Raw genomic sequence first — 18661 nt, forward strand, 5'->3', positions numbered from 1 at the left:
GCTTATCATTTATTTATGGTAATGCCTACTTGCTACTAGATATTTCCAGGCATTCGCATGCCCTGCTTGGCAGCAAAAGAGCTCAAGAGTTCTCTTTGCTAGAATATGGAGCAGTTGGCAGCACCACATCCACATTTATTTAGGACAAAATAACACCTGCCACTAAGAGGAAGAACGATGCTGTGGTTAAATTGACTCTTTGGGACTAAGCAAGTGTCACTTCAATTGCCCCAGTTCCATCAGGGACACCAGGAAGGTCACAGTCTCTGCTCCCTGACTTGCAGTTCTCAAGCTGAAAATAATGAAGGATGTGACTGTCAATCTTAAACCGGATAAAGTCCTCCCCACCCACAGTGAGGGCCTGCCCAACACCTGAGCCGCGGCTCCTTGCAGGGACCGAGCAGCGGTTTGATGTTTTCAGCGCACTGAAAGCGAACAAATGAAGGTGACGGAGCTGCAGCTGCGGGGTCCCCACCAGCCCCGTGCCCCGGCGGGTTCCTGGTCCTGCGGCTGCCCGGAGCACAGCCCTGGGCCCCGGCGGGAGCTCTGCCTCTCGGGGATGCCCCAGAGCCCCTTAGGGACCCGGCGGGCCGGGGGCGGGCAGAGCCCGGGACAGGGGGCGGGCAGAGCCCGGGACAGCGCCCGGGGACAGAGTCCGGGGACAGAGCCCGGGGACACAGCCCGGGGACAGAGCCCGGGGACAGAGCCCGGGGACAGAGCCCGGGGACAGAGCCCGGGGACACAGCCCGGGGACACAGCCCGGGGACACAGCCCGGGGACACAGCCCGGGGACACAGCCCGGGACAGCGCCCGGGACAGCGCCCGGGACAGAGCCCGGGACAGAGCCCGGGACAGAGCCCGGGACAGAGCCCGGGACACGGCCCTGGGACACGGCCCGGCACACGGCCCGGCACACGGCCCCGGGACACGGCCCCGGGACACGGCCCGAGGTTGGGCAATGCCTAGCACACACCCTGAGGTTGGGCAGTGCCCAGCACAGAGCCCCGACCCGCGGCACAGGCGGAGGAGCTGGGGCAGCTCTGTCCCCCGAGCCCCGGCGGGCACAGGAGCGGGGCTGTCCCCGCACACGGCACAGGAGAGGACCTTTCCCCGCACACGGCACAGGAGAGGACTTGTCCCCGCACACGGCACAGGAGAGGACTTGTCCCCGCACACGGCACAGGAGCGGGGCTGTCCCCGCACACGGCACAGGAGAGGACCCTTCCCCGCACACGGCACAGGAGCGGGGCTGTCCCCGCACACGGCACAGGAGCGGGGCTGTCCCCGCACACGGCACAGGAGCGGGGCTGTCCCCGCACACGGCACAGGAGCGGGGCTGTCCCCGCACACGGCACAGGAGAGGACATTTCCCCGCACACGGCACAGGAGAGGACATTTCCCCGCACACGGCACAGGAGAGGACATTTCCCCGCACACGGCACAGGAGAGGACATTTCCCCGCACACGGCACAGGAGAGGACATTTCCCCGCCCGCTCTGAGCGGCCCGAGAGTGCCAGAGGCGGCTCTGGAACCTGCCCAGCAGCGACAAGGGGCGGGCAAGGACAAGCTCCGGCCGTGCTCAGGTGACATCCTTCTCTCCCTGCCGCTCTCTCTTTAGGGGCTCGGTGCACAGTTTCCCCACGAGCGGGCTCTCCTCACCGTGCGCCTCCTCGTTTCCCTGCAGTGCCACCGCACAGCCGTGTGCTGCTGCTGCCGCCCCGTTTGCGTAACTCCTTCTATTCACACATTCACTAATGGCACTGTCCCCGGCTCCGCGCCGCGATTTCTCTGTGCCGCCAGCGAGTGCTGGGCGCAGGCAGCTGCAGGGAGCGCTGTGTGTGGAGGGGACAGCGGTGCTGTGCACACCTGGGCAGGGCAGGTGAGGGGCCAGTGAGGGAACCGCCGGGCTGAGCCACAGCCAGCAGCCTCTGCCGGGCTGGCACCGAGCTGGAGAATCTGCACACCGGGGACAGCCTCCTGCCCAGCCGAAACATCTGGAAACAGCCTCCTGCCCAACTGAAACATCTGGAAACAGCCTCCTGCCCAACTGAAACATCTGGAAACAGCCACTTCCCCCCAACTGAAACACCTGGAAACAGCCACTTCCCCCCAACTGAAACACCTGGAAACAGCCACCTGCCCAAACTGAAACATCTGGAAACAGCCACCTTCCCCAACTGAAACACCTGGAGTCACCTGCCCAAACTGAAACATCTGGAAACATGAGAGAGTGACCGGCTGCAGCATTTACAGTCTCTACACACCAGGACCAACACTCACAGCTGCAATGCAGCTCTGGAGGCCCCAGAGAGGACAGAGGGGAAACTTTTGAAATAAAGCAGTTTAAAAAGCCAGAGGAATGTGTCCAGCATCCCAGAGTGGGCTTTCAAAAATGCCCGAGCCACAAGGGATTTAATTTTTTCTGAAGTTGCTGGGTTTTCTCTTAAACACCCTCAGAGCTTTCTGAAGTCACGTGGACCTTGCTGGACAACCCTGCCACACTTCCCAGGGAACGGCACCAGGCAAAAGCAACGACGAATTACAAGAGACACCAGAACAAAGTAGGAATTAATGGGGTTGACATCAGCTGGAAACAAATCTTTTTTTTTTAAAGACAGTCACATGTATCACATACCTGCTCATTTCAAAGCTACAGGAATTAGAAATTCCGCTCAGATCCTGCTGTAAATGTGCATCCAGACATTTCCAGGTTCCACTGTGCACAAGGCAGGACCTCCAGGCAAAGCCCCCGGCAGCTCCCGGCCCTGGGGCACGGCAGACACCCAGAGGAAAGGAAAGGGAATGGTCTGGGAAGGAGCACGCTCCCTGCCAAGGGCTGGCAAGCAGGAGGGAGCTGATAATTTTTAAACGTCTGTCCAAGCATCTGCTGGTGGACACGAGAGCAAACAGAGGCTCTGCCCCACCTGCTGTGCAGAGCAGCAGGCAGCCTGCTCTGGCTGCAGAGCAGCAGAGAAAATTAATTTCCAGCAATTACTTGTGCTCTGGCCAAAGAACCCGACCTCGTGTGTGCACAAGCCAGAGGAGAGCTACAGGACACTACAGCTGCTGCTCCAAATGCTTCAAGGGCCTGAGAAAGCTTCAAACCCCTCTCACTCCAGCCTTCAAGAGGCAACAAAAAGCCTTTTCTGAGGGTCTGTGCCCCTGAGCAGGCACAGGCTCTGCTGCCCAGTTCTCCAGGCTGGGCGCTCCCAGCTCCTCCCAGTTCTCCCAGTCTCACAGACTCCTCACCTGCAGAGGACACATCCTGTGTCCAGGTCAGACAGGGAGCTGGCAGAGCTGTTTGTCTTCTGTGTACTAAGTCAAGGTTCTTTATCCGTGTAGGGTTATAACAGCCTGGTCTGGGGAATGCAAGAATTCTAGATTTAAACAAACAGACAAACAAACAAGACAGGGTACAATCAGTTCTCAGTGTTTGGGCAGTACTACTGGCCTCAGAGGCAGGACTGAGGGTTCTGCAGGACACATCAGCCAGATTATCCCAAAAAACAGCACCGAGCTTCCTTGGCCACCACCAAGGGCCACACAAACCCTCCAAGGTTTAGGGGAGCTGCTCAGTGCCCAGGCAGTTTCCAGACCCTGCAGACCACCTCTCCTTCGTGCTCCCCATCCTGCCACTGAAGCCTCTTGGGCCAAGGAAGGATCAGAGGAGCCAGTTTCCAGCAGTTTGGTGCAGGGCAGCACAGGCCACCACTGGAGCAGGAGCAGGGAGAGGGCTCGGACTTCTCTTTAACAGCAGCTTCTCTAATTCTTAAAAAAAGCCATTTGAGGAAATGTGATCCTTTCAAACAAGACAAACCACAGCAAAGCATTAGGGTTTTACAACTTGACTGAATTACCTTTCTTACAATTTCAGGAATTACCTTCTGGCACATTGCAAGTCTCCAGTAAGTAATCCCCAAATGCAAACCTGATGAGAGAAGAGAATCAGAAGAGAAGAGTCACAGCAGCATGTATTACCATTTTTTAAATAAAAACAAAGAACTGGAAGACTTTACAGCACAGCAAATGTAGAAGCAGAAATGCTGGCAAATTACAGAGCACTTGGGGAAGTTTTCTGGGGATTTTTTTAAGCATAACCCAGTGCTGCTGCTGCTGCTTTGCCAGCGGGCTGTAACGGGGCTGCCACAGGCCCTGTGCCTCAGGAGGGCACCTGTACCCAGCACTGCCAGCCCTGGCACAGCCCAGGGGACAAACATGGCACTGACAGGCACTGTGGTGGCCAGCACACTGTGCACGGGCTTTACAGAGCACTCCTGCCTCGTCACACACGTCTTTCCTGTTGAGCTGGACTCAGTGACAAGGACAAAACTATCTATTAGGAAACAAATTACAGTTATTTAGTACTTCTAGAAAACGGCTGGCTTTTAGAATCACTTTGCCTTTTAATATTTAATGACCCAGATCAAGAACAGAACGCTCCCGGAGGAGCAGCCAGCTGGCAGGCAGCCCAGGGGAGAGAATTCTTTGGGATCATGGAGCACCTTCTCAAACAGCTGCATTTGGTGGGATCTGGGGAGCAAAACCTGACTGAGTTTGGTTTCTGAAGTGGATCAAACACCTCGTGGGGACAACACGAGGCATGTCCAGAAGCAGAGAGCAGAGGAGTGTTCTCAGGGGAGCAGCTCCCTGCCCCTGCACAGAGGGACAGCCCTGACAGCAGCCTGGGGCTCTCTGCACCCTCAGGAACAGCTCACTCAGCAACAGCACCAGCCTGGCAGGAAAAATCACCACTAAACTAAAGACATCTCTAAATGCATGACAAAGAAATTGGGGGCTAAAACTCTGGGGATAAAAAATATAATTGCCTGAGAGTTGCTGTTTCATCCAGAATGAGTATTTGATTGCAGTTCCTGTAGGAGGAAGAAAGTGGGTTGTTTCCCCCCCGGGTCCTACAGGTCCTGTCTCCCATGCGGTGCCACAACTGTTAATACATCCCAGACACTGGTTAGGTGCTGTAGGGCACCATCCTGTGTAAGAACAGCGTGCACAAAACAGGGCTTCTGAGGATGAGCACTCCAGCTGGGAGGTTACAAAACCCCGGCCAGGAATGAGACACAGAAGGGACCTGACTCCCATTGCAAAAGGCAATCAGCATTCACCTGGATGACAAACTATATTGTAAAGCACAAGATAATTCAGTGATCTCAAATAAAACCAGAACGTTGCTGTGACTTCCATGCTAATAGAAATGCCAGGCTAAAGAAATGCTGCCATCAGCCTGGTGTGAGAGAAAACACAAAGCTTTAGGAAAGGCAGGGAAATTGCATTTTAAGGCTGACACAGTTACGTAGTGCAATTACAATGTGCAATCACAGGTGCTCCAAACTCGGATATAACAGAGTTCTGATGTAAAAGGGATCTAAGTGTTCTAAGCTAAAAAGGTTGACAACTCCAGAAAAAAATCTGCTCAACAAACCTAGCTCTACTGGGTTTTCTTGCTGCAGAATACGAGTTGATTTTAAAAGCACAAGGTTTTCAAGGCCTGCTCTGTACCAAAATTGGAGGCTTCTCCACTGCGGGCTGCTTTGAAATGGCCGTAGTGGCATAATTACATTATCGATGTAACTCGCACTCTCCGAGGCCAAATCGTGTGAAACAACGAGCCATTTACATAAATCTTTCACTAAACAGCAGGCTCTACTACCGCAGTATTTAAACAGAAATAGACTCGATTTCCTGCACGTAACCGTGAAAGAAAGAACGTTCCAAGGCTCCAGCAGATGTAATGACTGGGAGAGGCGAGGAGCCCCAGGAGACGAGTGCCCGGCCAGGCACAGCCACCCGCGAGGTGCCTTTCCCCGGGGCAGGACGGGCTGTCCCCGGCCCCGCTGCGCTCGGGGGACAGCACAGCCCCGTCCCCGGGTGACAAACTCTATTGTGACACCGGCACCGGGCTGGGGCTGCGAGCCGGGCGGGGGCGGGCAGGGAGCTCGGGCAGCCGGAGCCACGGAGACCCCGGCACCCCGCTGTCCCCAGTGTCCCCGCTGTCCCCGTTGTCCCCTTGTCCCCGCTTTACCCCGTGTCCCCTTGTCCCCGTTGGCCTCTTGTCCCCGCTTTAACCCGTGTCCCCTTGTCCCCAGTGTCTCCCCTTTACCCCGTGTCCCCTTGTCCCCGCTGTCCCCACTCCGTCCCCGGCACCTCCCGGGCAGTAGCGCCACCGTGTGGCCGCCCCGCAGCGCCGCACGGGGGAACCGGCCCGCACCGGGACAGACCCGGGACAGACTCGGGACAGACCCGGGACAGACCCGGGACAGACAGCCCGGGACAGACATCCCGGGACAGACATCCCGGGACAGACATCCCGGGACAGACATCCCGGGACAGACATCCCGGGACAGACATCCCGGGACAGACATCCCGGGACAGACAGCCCGGGACAGACAGGCCCCGAGAGAGGCATCCCTGCTCAGGGACCCCCAGCTCAGGGACCCCCGGCTCAGGGACCCCCGGGAACAGAGTCCCCCAGCTCAGGGACCCCCGGGCACAGGGACCCCCGGGCACAGGGACCTCCTGCTCGGGACCCCCAGCTCAGGGACCCCCAGCTCAGGGACCCCCAGCTCAGGGACCCCGCCCGGGCTCCCTCGGCCGCCGAAGTCCCCGGCCGCCCGCAGCCGCCCCCAGCGCTCATCATTCCGCCCCTCGGAGTGCCAAACAAACCTGGGCATCCCGACAACGTGTGCACGCTGCTCCTAAAATCGGTAATGAGCTCCTGTAATAAATTACTTTCCGGAGTGATTTGCCTATTTCAAGGAATGTTCTCCTCCATCACACTGAGTGGACCTAAAGCAATCACAAAGCTGACTCTGCCTGTAACCACCCGTAGCTCCGAATTATTTTTCCCACCCCACTGTTGGCTTCTACTGTTTCCAGAAACCTTCAGCATGGGGGTCCCAGTGACCCCAGGGCCGTCCCTTGCATTGCTCCGAGCAGAACCAGCCATCCTCCACCTGCAAAACCCCAGCAAATAAAACTGCACCAAGAATTTCTGTGCTCTCGCTCGTCATCCAGCAAACGCATCGATGGTTTTCCACTAACAGCAACCAGCAGGATTGGTCCCACTGGCCAGTATTCCAAATCCAGGGAATTCAGACCCCACGTACCTTTGCTGGCAGGAACGTGGGCCATCATTTCCAGAAGCAGCAGGCACCAGCAGCGTTTCTCACAAGTTGCTGGAGGGGAATCACCAGCCACTCGGGCTGCTCTGAGCTCTGCAGCTCACACAGAACGGTTTGTGTGAAATCAAAAGATTCCAAAGCAATGAAGGGCTGGGTTTACATTCAGATCAAATGTAGCCCACATAAATCAAAACTACAGCCTCAAAGACTTGCAAAAATAATAATGTTTAAATTCATAAATATTCCAATTCCTTCTTTTTTAACTGCAGGGAAATAAGGCGGTGATATTGCAAATTCAGCTAAAGCTTTCCAGATTCCTCCTCTTGTTTTCTGCTTTGGAAGGGTGGTGGCTGGGAATAGATGTTAATTAAAAATCCACTGCACAGATTAGTCGCTGTGATAAAGATTGATAAATACAGAACTCTTTGACATACAGATGTGCATATTTCAAATACAGATCAATTCATCACACTCGAACAGAATGTTTTGTTCCCAGGCCATGGACTCACTTTAAAACAACCCCTGAAGCCAATTCAAAGCCACCCAAAAAGCCCGAAGCCCACAATGGCACTTTCACTGTCCAAGGGACCTCTGGGCTCCATCCCCATGGAGCACAGGTTGGAGCTGACACAAAATCCCCCAGCTGAGGCCACACGTGGGATTTCTGTGGGCCAGAGATGTCTTGGCACTAACATGCCCTTGAAGAACCCCAACAGCTTTGGCTCTGCTCTCCTCTGAGAGCTTGTCTGGTCACACCTTCCCACCCTGTTTTGCAGCATAACAACATTCCAAGGCTCCACCTGCAGAGACAACAGAGAGAACCAGGGCAGGAGCCCTCAAGTCAGCTTCAACCAAGGCATTTATTAGTGACTCTGGGAATCAGCTCTTCAGCGCTGCCGTGTTCTGGGTTAAAGCCATGCAGCACGCTGCTGCCATGCACAAAAAGGGTTATTTTAACCTCCCGGTTCTGCACTCCTGGCTGCTGCTGTCAGCCTCACTGCTCAGCTCCAGCCTGAGTCACACAGACTTGTACCGCGGGAAACAATTCCATTTGCACCTCTGCCTTGGCTCAAACCCTTCACAGCGAAGAGCACTGACTCTGCCCCTCCTTTCACCCTGAACGGCCAAACTCCGGGGAGGCAGCAGAGGCGGCCCTGACTTCTCTTCTCCAGGCGTGCTCCGAGTTCCCCACGCGATCCGGAGCACATCCATCCCTCGGCCATGGTGTGGCAGCCAACAACAGCCAGTGAACGAGGCTGCCCGAGCCTGCCAGACACAGCCGCGGAGTTCTGCAGCAGGGCGACAGAAGAAATGGCTGCTTCTCTGCTCTTGGGTTTGCTTTTTCTGTAGAGGAACCCTTAAATGCCTTTTTTGTGCTCTGTTCTAAGGCAAAACATGAACAGCTGTAGAAAGTTACCAAAACCCACGACAAACAGCCTCCAGGTGAAGCATCTTTGCCTGTCTTTGCTGCTCAGAGTCCTGGCAGTTGTGAGGATATTTGGGGTTTTCCTTTGCAAAAGAATATCACACACAGGACAGTTTGGGGTTTGGTACAGGGCACACCACCACTCCAGGGGTCTGCTTCTGTTATTGAGACATTAAACACCAGGAAAAAAACAGGTGATCAATGAAATCCAAACCATGCCACTACATTTTTCAGAGATTCCTGTATTTCCTCCACCACCCTCACCAGCGACACTTCAGCTGACCCCACTGAGATCACATGCAGAAGCCTGGTGAGTTCAGCAGGCCCAACGTCATCTTTCCAGGCTTTCGGCAAACAGGAAAAACTCGTTATATTTTTGCAGAGGTGCAACACATCATCTTCCACTCCTCCCCTGAGCCATAAAGTAATCCAGCTTGTAAAGGTCTGGCAATTTCTGATAGAAGGTTCCCCAGAAGAAGTTACCCTGCAGCTCCCGGGGTGGCAGCAGCAGGGGCCAGGCTGCAGGTGCAGGTCACTGTGATTGTCACTGCCACCAGTGAGAGCCCTGGGCACTGCCACCAGCCCTGGGCACTGCCACCAGCCCTGGGCACTGCCAGCGAGTGCCTCAGCTCTGCCATCAGGGCCGGGCCATGGCCACAGCCACATCCGTGCTTCTGGGCTGGTGACAGAAGCAGGCTGGAGCTCGGCTGGTGTCCCCACCCTGTGCCACCAGCCCATGGGCAGCGAGGGAGCAGGGATGGGGGCTCTGAAAGCAGAGGAACAAAACCAGCAGTGTGTGACATTGCCTCGACACTCAGCTCACCAGGATGCTGTAGGAAAGTTCAAACTCTTGCCATGTGAAATAAGAGCATTTATTGGGTAAATCAAGCCAGCAAATTCCCAAAATGAAAAGGCTTGCATTGGAGGCTGGGGAAGCAAATCCCTGCTGTGCTCGGTGCAGTGTCCAGGACACTGGAAGCTGTGGGATAGGACTGAGCAAGGGCAGAGCTCAGCTCCTGGCTGCAGCCATGGCCCCTGTGACATGTCCACAGCCAGGAGGACTGACAGTGGTTGAGAAACATTATAATTATCAAAGAACAATAAATATTGATTATATAAGTGCATATTTGCATCTAGCTTTATTGTAAACACTATCAGACAATTTTGCCTGGTTACTTTTTTCTTATCTTAGGCCAGCAAACTCTCCAACAAGCCCGACAAACTGAGATCAGACAGGTTGTGTTTGAGGGAAGGGATCTGCCTGACAGCAGTTTCTGATTTGGGAAGTCTCACCTGCCCTCAGCGATACCCCAAGGACAATATTTTTTCACATTGCTGGTACTGATATGATGAATGAAGCCGATCATCTCCTGTAGATTGATGCACTTTTTAAAAAAAGAAACTCTCAATACCCACAGCACAATTTCAGCAGAAGACATGTGGAAGTGTAGGAGCTAGAACAGCATTACTTTGAATAATTTCAGTATTGCAGAGAAACCTTGTAACCTACCACAGGAAAAGAGAAACTTGGCCATAAATTATCCTGCCTGGGCTTGCAGCCTCAGTGTGAAGCACATGTGAGCAGCCTCTAACTCATCAGGGTCTCAGAGGTAATATGGGAGTTCAGGCTGCACCGACATCACTCCTGAATATAAAAAGTAATAAGTTAATGCTTTAGAGAAAAAATAGCATTTCGCCTGTTTGCCTCAGGCTCTCACACCCCTGTGCTCTGTGCACCAGTGGCAGCCTGCAAAGGATCCCCATCATTGCTTCATCTCGCTAATTAGAATTTACCTGCTGCAGATTACAACATGGGTTAGTATTGAGCAAGAACTGTCCTGCTCACCCTCAGCCTGGCCCTGAGAAGTGCTGAGCAGCATTCAGGGGAGTTCTAATTCAGCCCTTCCTTGTAGGGAGGCTAAAACTTAATAACTTCTGCTTAGAATAATAAATTCACATACATGTTTTTATATCTCCGAGTTTGGGAGGAGTTTCAATTCCCTCCCAAATCAGACTCCAGGGGAATCCCTTGTCACTGAAGCAGGTGTCAGAACAGCAAAACCTCGGGAAATGCTTGTGACCCTGCAGGGCACAGAGAGACAACTGCAACAGCAGTGCCATTTTTGGTGATCAGGAAATTAAACCTGGAGAGGCACTGCTGGGACAAAGGGAGCCCAGACCTGGGCTGGAATCCACTGGTCCCAGTAATGCCACTGCACTGGTACAGACTGGTCCCAGTAACCCCTGTGCACTGGTACAGACTGGTCCCAGTAATGCCTGTGCACTGCACTGGTACAGACTGGTGCCAGTAATGCCACTGCACTGGTACAGACTGGTCCCAGTCCCGGTCCCGGTCCCGGTCCCAGTCCCAGTCCCGGCTGCCCTGCCCGGTCCCGCCCGCAGAGTTGACGCTGTTGCTGCTGGAGCACCCCGTAGCCGTGCGGGACAGCCCCGAGGGACGGGACAGCCCCGGGAGGGACAGGACAGCCCCGGGAGGGACAGGACAGCCCCGGGAGGGACAGGACAGCGCCGGAGGGACAGGACAGCCTCAGGAGGGACAGGACAGCCCCGGGAGGGACAGGACACCCCCCGAGGGACAGGACAGCCGCGAGGGACAGGACAGCCTCGGGAGGGACAGGACAGCCTCGGGAGGGACAGGACAGCGCCGGGAGGGACAGGACACCCCCCGAGGGACAGGACAGCCCCGGGAGGGACAGGACATTCTCGGGAGGGACAGGACAGCCCCTGGCCCGGCTGGGGCCCAGCTGCAGCTGCAGGGACACGGGCACAGGTGTTACCTGTGACCAGGTGTCACCGCTGAACGCTCCCCCCGGCTGGGGGACTATACAGGGACGCGGCCGCTCTGCCCCGGGGCCGGGACACGCTCAGCTCACTGCAGGGCAGCACAGGACAGCGCAGGGCAACACAGGACAGCGCGGGGCAGCACAGGACAGCGCAGGGCAGCACAGGGCAGCGCGGGGCAGCACAGGGCAGCGCGGGGCAGGCTGCGGAGGGCTGGCAGCCGGGAGCCGGGAGCCGGGAGCCGGGAGCTGTGCAGTGCCCGGGCCCGGGGCTCAGGCGGCGCACACCCGGCACGGCTGCAGCCCGCTCTGGTCACACGCCGGACAGCGCAGCGCCCGGTACGACTCCCGGAATCGGTTCGCCAGCATCGAGAACTTGCTGCCGTGGCACAGCGAGCACGGAGCACAGCCTGAGCCTCTGCACTGCGAACAGCCGTGGTCAGCGTCGCCATCCTGAAGCACACAGCAGGGAAAAAGTCTGTTAGTGGGTATGGGATACCGAAGTCAGGAACGTGCTCGAAAGGGGGAAACTCTGTCTCCCCGTCTCTGGCATCACGGCTGCTCCTGACACACCACTCTGCCCATGACCTGTTCTCCAAGCAAGGACTGACAAAAAGGGTCCCAACATTCTTGGGGGCCGTTTGTAGCTACTGCTAGAAAATGAGAAGTCAATGTGACTGGGCTTATAACAATACTCCAAAGTAATCTTTCTTCTCTGCACAGCTCCACCCATCCTCCTGTCGTTTCTTACCACACCATTTCCACTCTGTAGCCCCAAGTTTGAGCCACGCTTCATTTCTCCAGGGATGGCTCTTCACCGTCTCTCCCCAAATCCCCATCACCACCATGCACACCTTCTCTCCAGCTGTCCTTTTTGCCTGCCTCTCTCCCACTGTGCCAAGCCTCTTTCCAATCCCACTCTGAAATTCGTGGGAGCAGAAGGACCGCGGTGACCTGTGCTCAGTACAGCCCAGACTCAGCTCCTGAAACTGTATCAGCTCCACATGACAGCACTGGGGTTTGTGGGATCAAACCACGGCCAGACTAATTGGGATTCTGACCAACAAAGACTCCCCCATGAGAAAGCAAATGTAAGGCACAACCTTATTTCAGCTGATACTAAAATTTTAGCCTGGAGCAGTCTCAGCCACAGAGCAGCTGTGTTTAGCCTTGTAAGGCTGGAGAAACTCTGGCCTGCTCCTCTCCCGCTGGGAGGGGTGACAAGGGATGGAGGCCAGCCAAGCTCTGTAAATGCCAGCCAGCTCCAGGGGGAGAGATCAGTGGCAGACAGGAGCGCCTGGAAGCAGCAGCGCTGTCCCCAGAGCACGATCTCAGCACAGTGCTGGTTGTTACCTCCTGAGGGAAATGAGGAACAGAGAGGTGCTTTTTATCCAAACTTAGGAGCCAGATACAGACGTGGATGGAGCTTGGGTGGTTTCACCGGGGCTAAGGGGAAAAAGCACTTTCCATTTCCTCTTACCTGCACATGCTGGTTGCAAGTGACCTTATAGTCCCCATCTTTTCTATGTCCAGCACTAAATCGTTCTTTCTTGTCCCGGTACACGAACGTCCAGTCATTTATTCCCTCAGTCTGGATGATTCTTCTCATGAGCTCTTTCTGGTTCATCGGTGCACGGATGATTTTCAGGTTATTGGTGTAGATTATGATCTTGCCAAAATCTACAACGGGGGAAGTCTGCAGAAGGAAGTTACCAGTGTCTCACCAGTATAAATTCACTCTGTAAGCATTGATGCTCCCCTCCAGCAGGCCACCAGCTCCCCTGACCACCCCCAGAGCATCCAGCAAACTGGTGGAGGTACAGCCCTGCTAGGTGAATTTGTGGGGGTTTTTCTAGTCATTTTAAAGCTAAACTTGGTCAAACATTTCCCTGAGAGCCGCACTTTGCTGACCTGGTCCCTCCTCCCTCCTCCCTCGGTGTCATATGGAGTTACTGGGGCCTATTGTTTTACACACTCTTCATATTTCACTCAAAGCGTCTGTGCCAAGAAGCCGTGCAAAGGGAGATGTTCTCCTAGAAAACGCCCTGAGTCACATCAGCTGCCGTGAGGTGGCTGCTGCTCCCCTGGCAGGGGACAGCTGCTCCCCTGTGGGGACAGCCAGGAGGGGAGGCAGGGGGGCACAGCTCCTGCCCTGAGAACGAGAGCCGGGGCTGTGCTGCAGACACGGTGTCTCCAGGCCCCCAGGGCACGCTGCTGGAGCACAGGCTGCTGCTGGACACTGCGGTTGTGTGCTCGAGGTGTCTGTGCCTGGGGAGGCTGGGCAGGGAGAGGAGCCTTACCCGAGAATGCAAACCAAAATAACGGCGTGGATAAGATCACAGCAGTGCCCTGTCTTTGGGCAGCAGAGATTCGTCGTGGTCTGATGTTTTCAGGCAGACTACATGTCCAGTGTGTGAACTGGTCAAATATCAGCCATCTGGGTTTCCCTCCCACAGCTCTGATGAGCCCCAGGAACTAACAGACTTTCAATGTGTTCAAATCAAGGCCATCAAAAGTATTTACACATACCGTGCATGTACTGCCTCTTTATTAGGACTAAAGAAACACTTCTTTATCAGTGGCATTAATTACATCTTAAGAAAATTGCCACTGAAACTAAGGTGGGATTGTCAAAGTAGCCAAAGAGGAATTCTGGCTGCCAGAGGATGTGGACACCTGGTACCCAATGGCAGCCCTGGCTTCCTGCCAGCTGTAGTCACACAACTTTAATATTTTAAATATATCTAATTAACTTAACATCCTCCTTACATTTGACTGATCTAGATACAGTAGGATTCCCACGTACAGATCTCAATATGTATGAAAATGTTCTCTTTTACTCCACGCAATGGACAGATGAAGATCAGCACCGGGAGAAGCCAGAGCACAGCTGGAGCACAGCTGGCAGACACTGTTCCCTCCCGCCTGCACTGCTGCAGACCCTGAGGATCCTGCCACCTGTGGCACACTCAGCACACAGAATTCCTGGGATAACAGCTGGAGATTCACAACAACCCTTTTCAAGTCCTGGCCTGAGTGAAAACAGTTTTATTAGGATAAGGCTGCAGTGTGAGGCTGGTGTCACTGTGTCACCAGAGCAGGATTTAGCCCGAAGCCTGTCCCCAGAGTGGGGACAGCCCGGACAGCACTCACGGTGCAGTGTCAGGCTGTTGTCACCGTGTCCCCAGAGCAGAGACAGACCGGACAGCATTCACTGTGCAGTGTCAGGCTGTTGTCACCGTGTCCCCAGAGCAGGGACAGCACTCACCCTGCAGTGTCAGGCTGTTGTCACCGTGTCCCCAGAGCAGGGACAGCACTCACCCTGCAGTGTCAGGCTGTTGTCACTGTGTCCCCAGAGGGGACAGCACTCACCCTGCAGTGTCAGGCTGTTGTCACCGTGTCCCCAGAGCAGGGACAGCACTCACCCTGCAGTGTCAGGCTGTTGTCACCGTGTCCCCAGAGCAGGGACAGCACTCACCCTGCAGTGTCAGGCTGTTGTCACCGTGTCCCCAGCGGGAACAGCACTCACCCTGCAGAGGCCGGCTCCGGGCGGGCAGTCCCCGAGCAGGGGCCCGTGGTTCTGGTCCTCCCGGAGGATGCTGATCCTCTGGGCGGTCAGGGCCGTGGGCCAGCAGCAGCTGCTCTCCGGCTCCTCGGCGGGCCCGCAGAGCTCCTCGGGCTCGAAGCTGTGCCGCAGGAAGCGCCGCGAGTGCTCCCGGGCCGGCGGCTCCAGCTCCTGCCCGTCCTCGAAGACTTGCTTCAGCACCCGGCCGCTGTAAGCCGAGGAGATCTTGAACCTGACCTTGCGGGGCCGGCCCTCGTGCCGCGGGCTCGGCTTCTCCTGCGGCTCCTCCATCCCCGGGGTTCCAAGCTGCGGGTCCGGGAGATCGGCCCCGAGAGCTTCGGGTCCAAAAGGAAACGCTTGCAGCTTCCCCCTGCCGCATGATGTATAATTCAGGGTTTCTCGTAGTTCCTCTCATCTTACAGCAAAACTGACACCGCTGTATTAAATATTGATAGAAATTCACAAAGAGAAAATATCGCTGGCAGTGGAGTCAAAGGCGGGCTGGTGAGTGGCGCCGGGCTGGACACCGCAGGAAGAAAGGGATTAACCTGGAAGGAGAGGATTAAATAAGAAACTCTACCCGTATTTCTGAAACCATGGAAATGGCTCTGCCACGTGCTGTGATAAGAACTGCCCCAAATACATCACCCCAGTAGCTTTTCATAATTTTCTGACAAGGTAAAAGGCTAAAAAGACAAATTCAGAGAGAAAGCAACCCAGCCTCTCTAATTGTAAATTTTTAAATAAATCCTCTTCCATTCTCACACGGAAACCCTGAGAGTACAAAGCTCAGTTTCATTTTAATCTAACCTGTTCTTCTACAGGTTGTGAGATCTAATTAAGATATTCTCTTGTTAGTGCTCAATCCCTATCTGTAATTCTTGATGCCTTTTGGACCATTCTGGGTTTGGGTTTTTTTCAGGAGACAGCCATCTCCTCATGCAGCCCCAGGCAGGGAGTTCATTGCCCCAACACTCCCAAATCTCCGTGTCCAGGCAGGCAGCTCCCCTGGCAGCCCCTCCTCAGGGGTCCCACCCAGAGCTGGTCCCTCTCTGCCTTGTCCCTGTGGGTTTGGTCCCTGTGCCCATCCCGAGCTCCTCTGACCCTTTGAGGGGTAAAATAAACAATATTTGTGCTACAAAACACACCTATGGGTAACTGCTCTCTGGGCTTTGAATATCTCCCAACACCTACTTGAATCACACAGGTCCCCAACAGGAGTTAAAACCCCCTTTTTTTCGAGTTCCAAGATGTGAGTACATATCCACCATTCCACATCAAGTGAGACTCTGCCTTGGCAGGATGTAGGCAGAGAGCTTCATTTAACTTCTTTCAGTTCAAACCCAGCACTGTTAAAGCTTCATTCTCTCAATAGGTTAATTCATTATGTCTTTTAAAAGTCTGTTAATGAAGTGCTAGGATGACAGTTTAGGAGCTGCCTACTAATAATTCCCCTGCACAGACCTTCCAGCAGCCGAGCAGCTGCCAGGAGCAGTTTGTGCCATGACAGAGAGCGCTCTCAGGGTCCCGTGGGCCGCTGGAAGCCTCACCACAAGGACATGTAAAAATTGTTTCTTGCACCAAGAGAACAGGCCGGGGCACGCCCGGGTGAGCAGCCGGCCCCGGAGCCGCCCTCGGCACTCCCCAGCAGCAGCACACGGAGCTGGTGGCAGCCTCCCGTCCTACCTCACACACCGGAGCTCACCCGTGTGGAAACTCTGATTTGCATGAATCACACTCGGCTCTGGCTGCGCTCAGGAAGCCCGATGCACCCGTGCCACTGTGAGCTCACTGAATCGGCCCTCGGAACTGCTGCTTTCCCAAAGGTCCCCAGCATCCACAGCCTGGCACAAATGGCGCTGTGTGGGCTGCCTCCCCTGCAGCTCGTTTTCCTTTGATGAAGGGAACGATCAGACAGCAAAGGAGTTCAAAGCGGTCATGGGAGAGCAGAGCACGGGCACCACTGCCAGCCCAGCAGGGCGGCTGGTGGCTCTGCAGTCACCCGCGGGTGCTGCCACAGCTTGGATCCACCCGGCCCTGCCCCTGAACAGCCCAAGCTCTGCAGGATTCAGGCAGGCACGGCCAGCCCTGGCTCCTGCTGCCCCAGTGTCCTGTCCCGTGTCCCGTCCCGTGTCCCAGTGACACGCTCCCCACGCCACCCCAGGCCAGGACACACAGGGGGCTGCTCACCCCTCACTCCCAGAGCCACAAGCTTCTTTTGTGTCCCTCCACTGATGGCTCTTGAAAGGGAAAGATCCCCAAACAGCCCCATTCTCGACTGTTCTGAACATCTCCAGTCGATAATCCCACATTAAATATCCCAAAGGGGGACTTCCCGGGGGCTGTTTGATGAGGCCAACCCCAGCTCCAGCCCTGATCCCTGGCACGGGTGGGTGTGGGACAGAGGAGCCCTGGCACGGGTGGGTGCAGAAGCTCTGGCACGGGTGGGTGCAGGAGCCCTGGCACGGGTGGGTGCAGAAGCTCTGGCACGGGTGGGTGCAGGAGCCCTGGCACGGGTGGGTGCAGGAGCCCTGGCACGGGTGGGTGCAGGAGCCCTGGCACGGGTGGAGCCCCCGCAGCTCCCGGGGCCAGCGGGGGTTTTTTTCCCACACCCCGCACGAGCCGTACTAAAAATACAACAAAAACCATTCGGCATTCAGCAGTGAAGTCATTAAGCTGCACGACCCGGATCATCACAGCGCTGTTTGACTGCAGACTCGGCTCCTCGGCGTTCCGATGACACCGTGTTTGAGGCTGGGGCCGCTGCTGGCCCCCGCAGCCCGGGGAGGGTCGGGAGCCGCGGGCTGCGCACAACAAAGCGCCAGCCCTGCCCCGGGCACAGCGCCGCTGCTTTGGAGCCGCTGCAGCAAAGCTGGGGCTGGGCAAAGCCGGCCCGAAAGAGGCTCCCTGAGCTGGGCTTTGAAGGCGTGTTTCCACCTGCGAGTTTTGCTGGGAAACACTTTGTTGTGCTGCGCTTGCTCGGAGCGAGCAGTGCTGCCCTGGTTCCCTGCACGGGGAGAGGATGCTCACGGCACCGGCAGCACACAGCAGCGCTGCCGGGCCCCCGGGGCTGTTTCCCACCGCTCCGTGACAGGAGGAGCACGGCCCGGGGGGACATTCACTCACTGGCAGCCAGCACAGCCAGCCCTCCCGCTGGCCTGGCAGCCTGCACCTGGATTTCATCGTTCTTGTGCCAGGAGATACTGGCGTCTGCAGCTAGAGGTGACCCTCAAAAACTACAAATGTCCTGCCACCTACTGCTCAGGAGTCCCCTGTTCAGCAGCACTGAGGCAGTCTAGGCTGAGACTGTTTTATACTAAACTTGTCCACGTGAGCCAAGACAAGAATCTGCTCCCAGCTGTCTTCAATTGATACCTGCCAGCAGCTCAAGACATCTGTTATCTTTTATCTGACATTAAATATCACATATTCAAATGAACAATTTTTAAAGTGTGAAGGATTTTTTTCAAGATAAGCTTCCCCAGGCAGACCTGACAGGCCATGCAGTGCTCAGACCTGGCTGTGTCAAGTTCAGGGTTTGGGATCCCCAGGGTGGGACCTAATCCATCGCCCCCAAAGAAGCCTGGTCAGTGTTCCAGCTCCTGCAGGGATGGATGGAATCTGCCGAGGGTCACGAGCAGAAAGCAGACACAGCAGAGCAGCACACAGGAGCTGCAGTGGGTGGCACCTGCACAGGCAGCCCTGGCACTCACTGCCCTGGCACCGCAATTT

The 18661-nt window shown here is 55.7% G+C and overlaps 1 protein-coding gene across 1 annotated transcript; it reads right to left on the bottom strand.

Moving 5' to 3' along the window:
- Positions 1-11637: 11637 nt before the first annotated feature.
- LOC136367324 (glutaredoxin domain-containing cysteine-rich protein 2-like) lies at positions 11638-15272 on the bottom strand. The gene is made up of 3 exons (XM_066328839.1): positions 14894-15272; positions 12845-13060; positions 11638-11817 (listed from the first exon to the last, which is right to left on the bottom strand). Exons 1-3 carry the CDS (start codon positions 15218-15220, stop codon positions 11638-11640), a joined length of 723 nt encoding a protein of 240 aa, XP_066184936.1. The 5' UTR covers positions 15221-15272.
- Between the last annotated feature and the right edge of the window lie 3389 nt (positions 15273-18661).

The sequence above is a fragment of the Sylvia atricapilla genome, chromosome 14 (assembly GCF_009819655.1).
Source record: "Sylvia atricapilla isolate bSylAtr1 chromosome 14, bSylAtr1.pri, whole genome shotgun sequence".
Taxonomy (NCBI): domain Eukaryota; kingdom Metazoa; phylum Chordata; class Aves; order Passeriformes; family Sylviidae; genus Sylvia; species Sylvia atricapilla.

Coding starts and splice junctions, on each gene's coding strand:
- LOC136367324 (XM_066328839.1), bottom strand. CDS start 15,220: ATGGAGGAGCCGCAGGAGAAGCCGAGCCCGCGGCACGAGGGCCGGCCC. Junction 13,061..14,893: donor CCGGAGCCGGCCTCTGCAGG/GTGAGTGCTGTT, acceptor TTCCTTCTGCAG/ACTTCCCCCGTTGTAGATTT. Junction 11,818..12,844: donor CTTGCAACCAGCATGTGCAG/GTAAGAGGAAAT, acceptor TGTGTGCTTCAG/GATGGCGACGCTGACCACGG.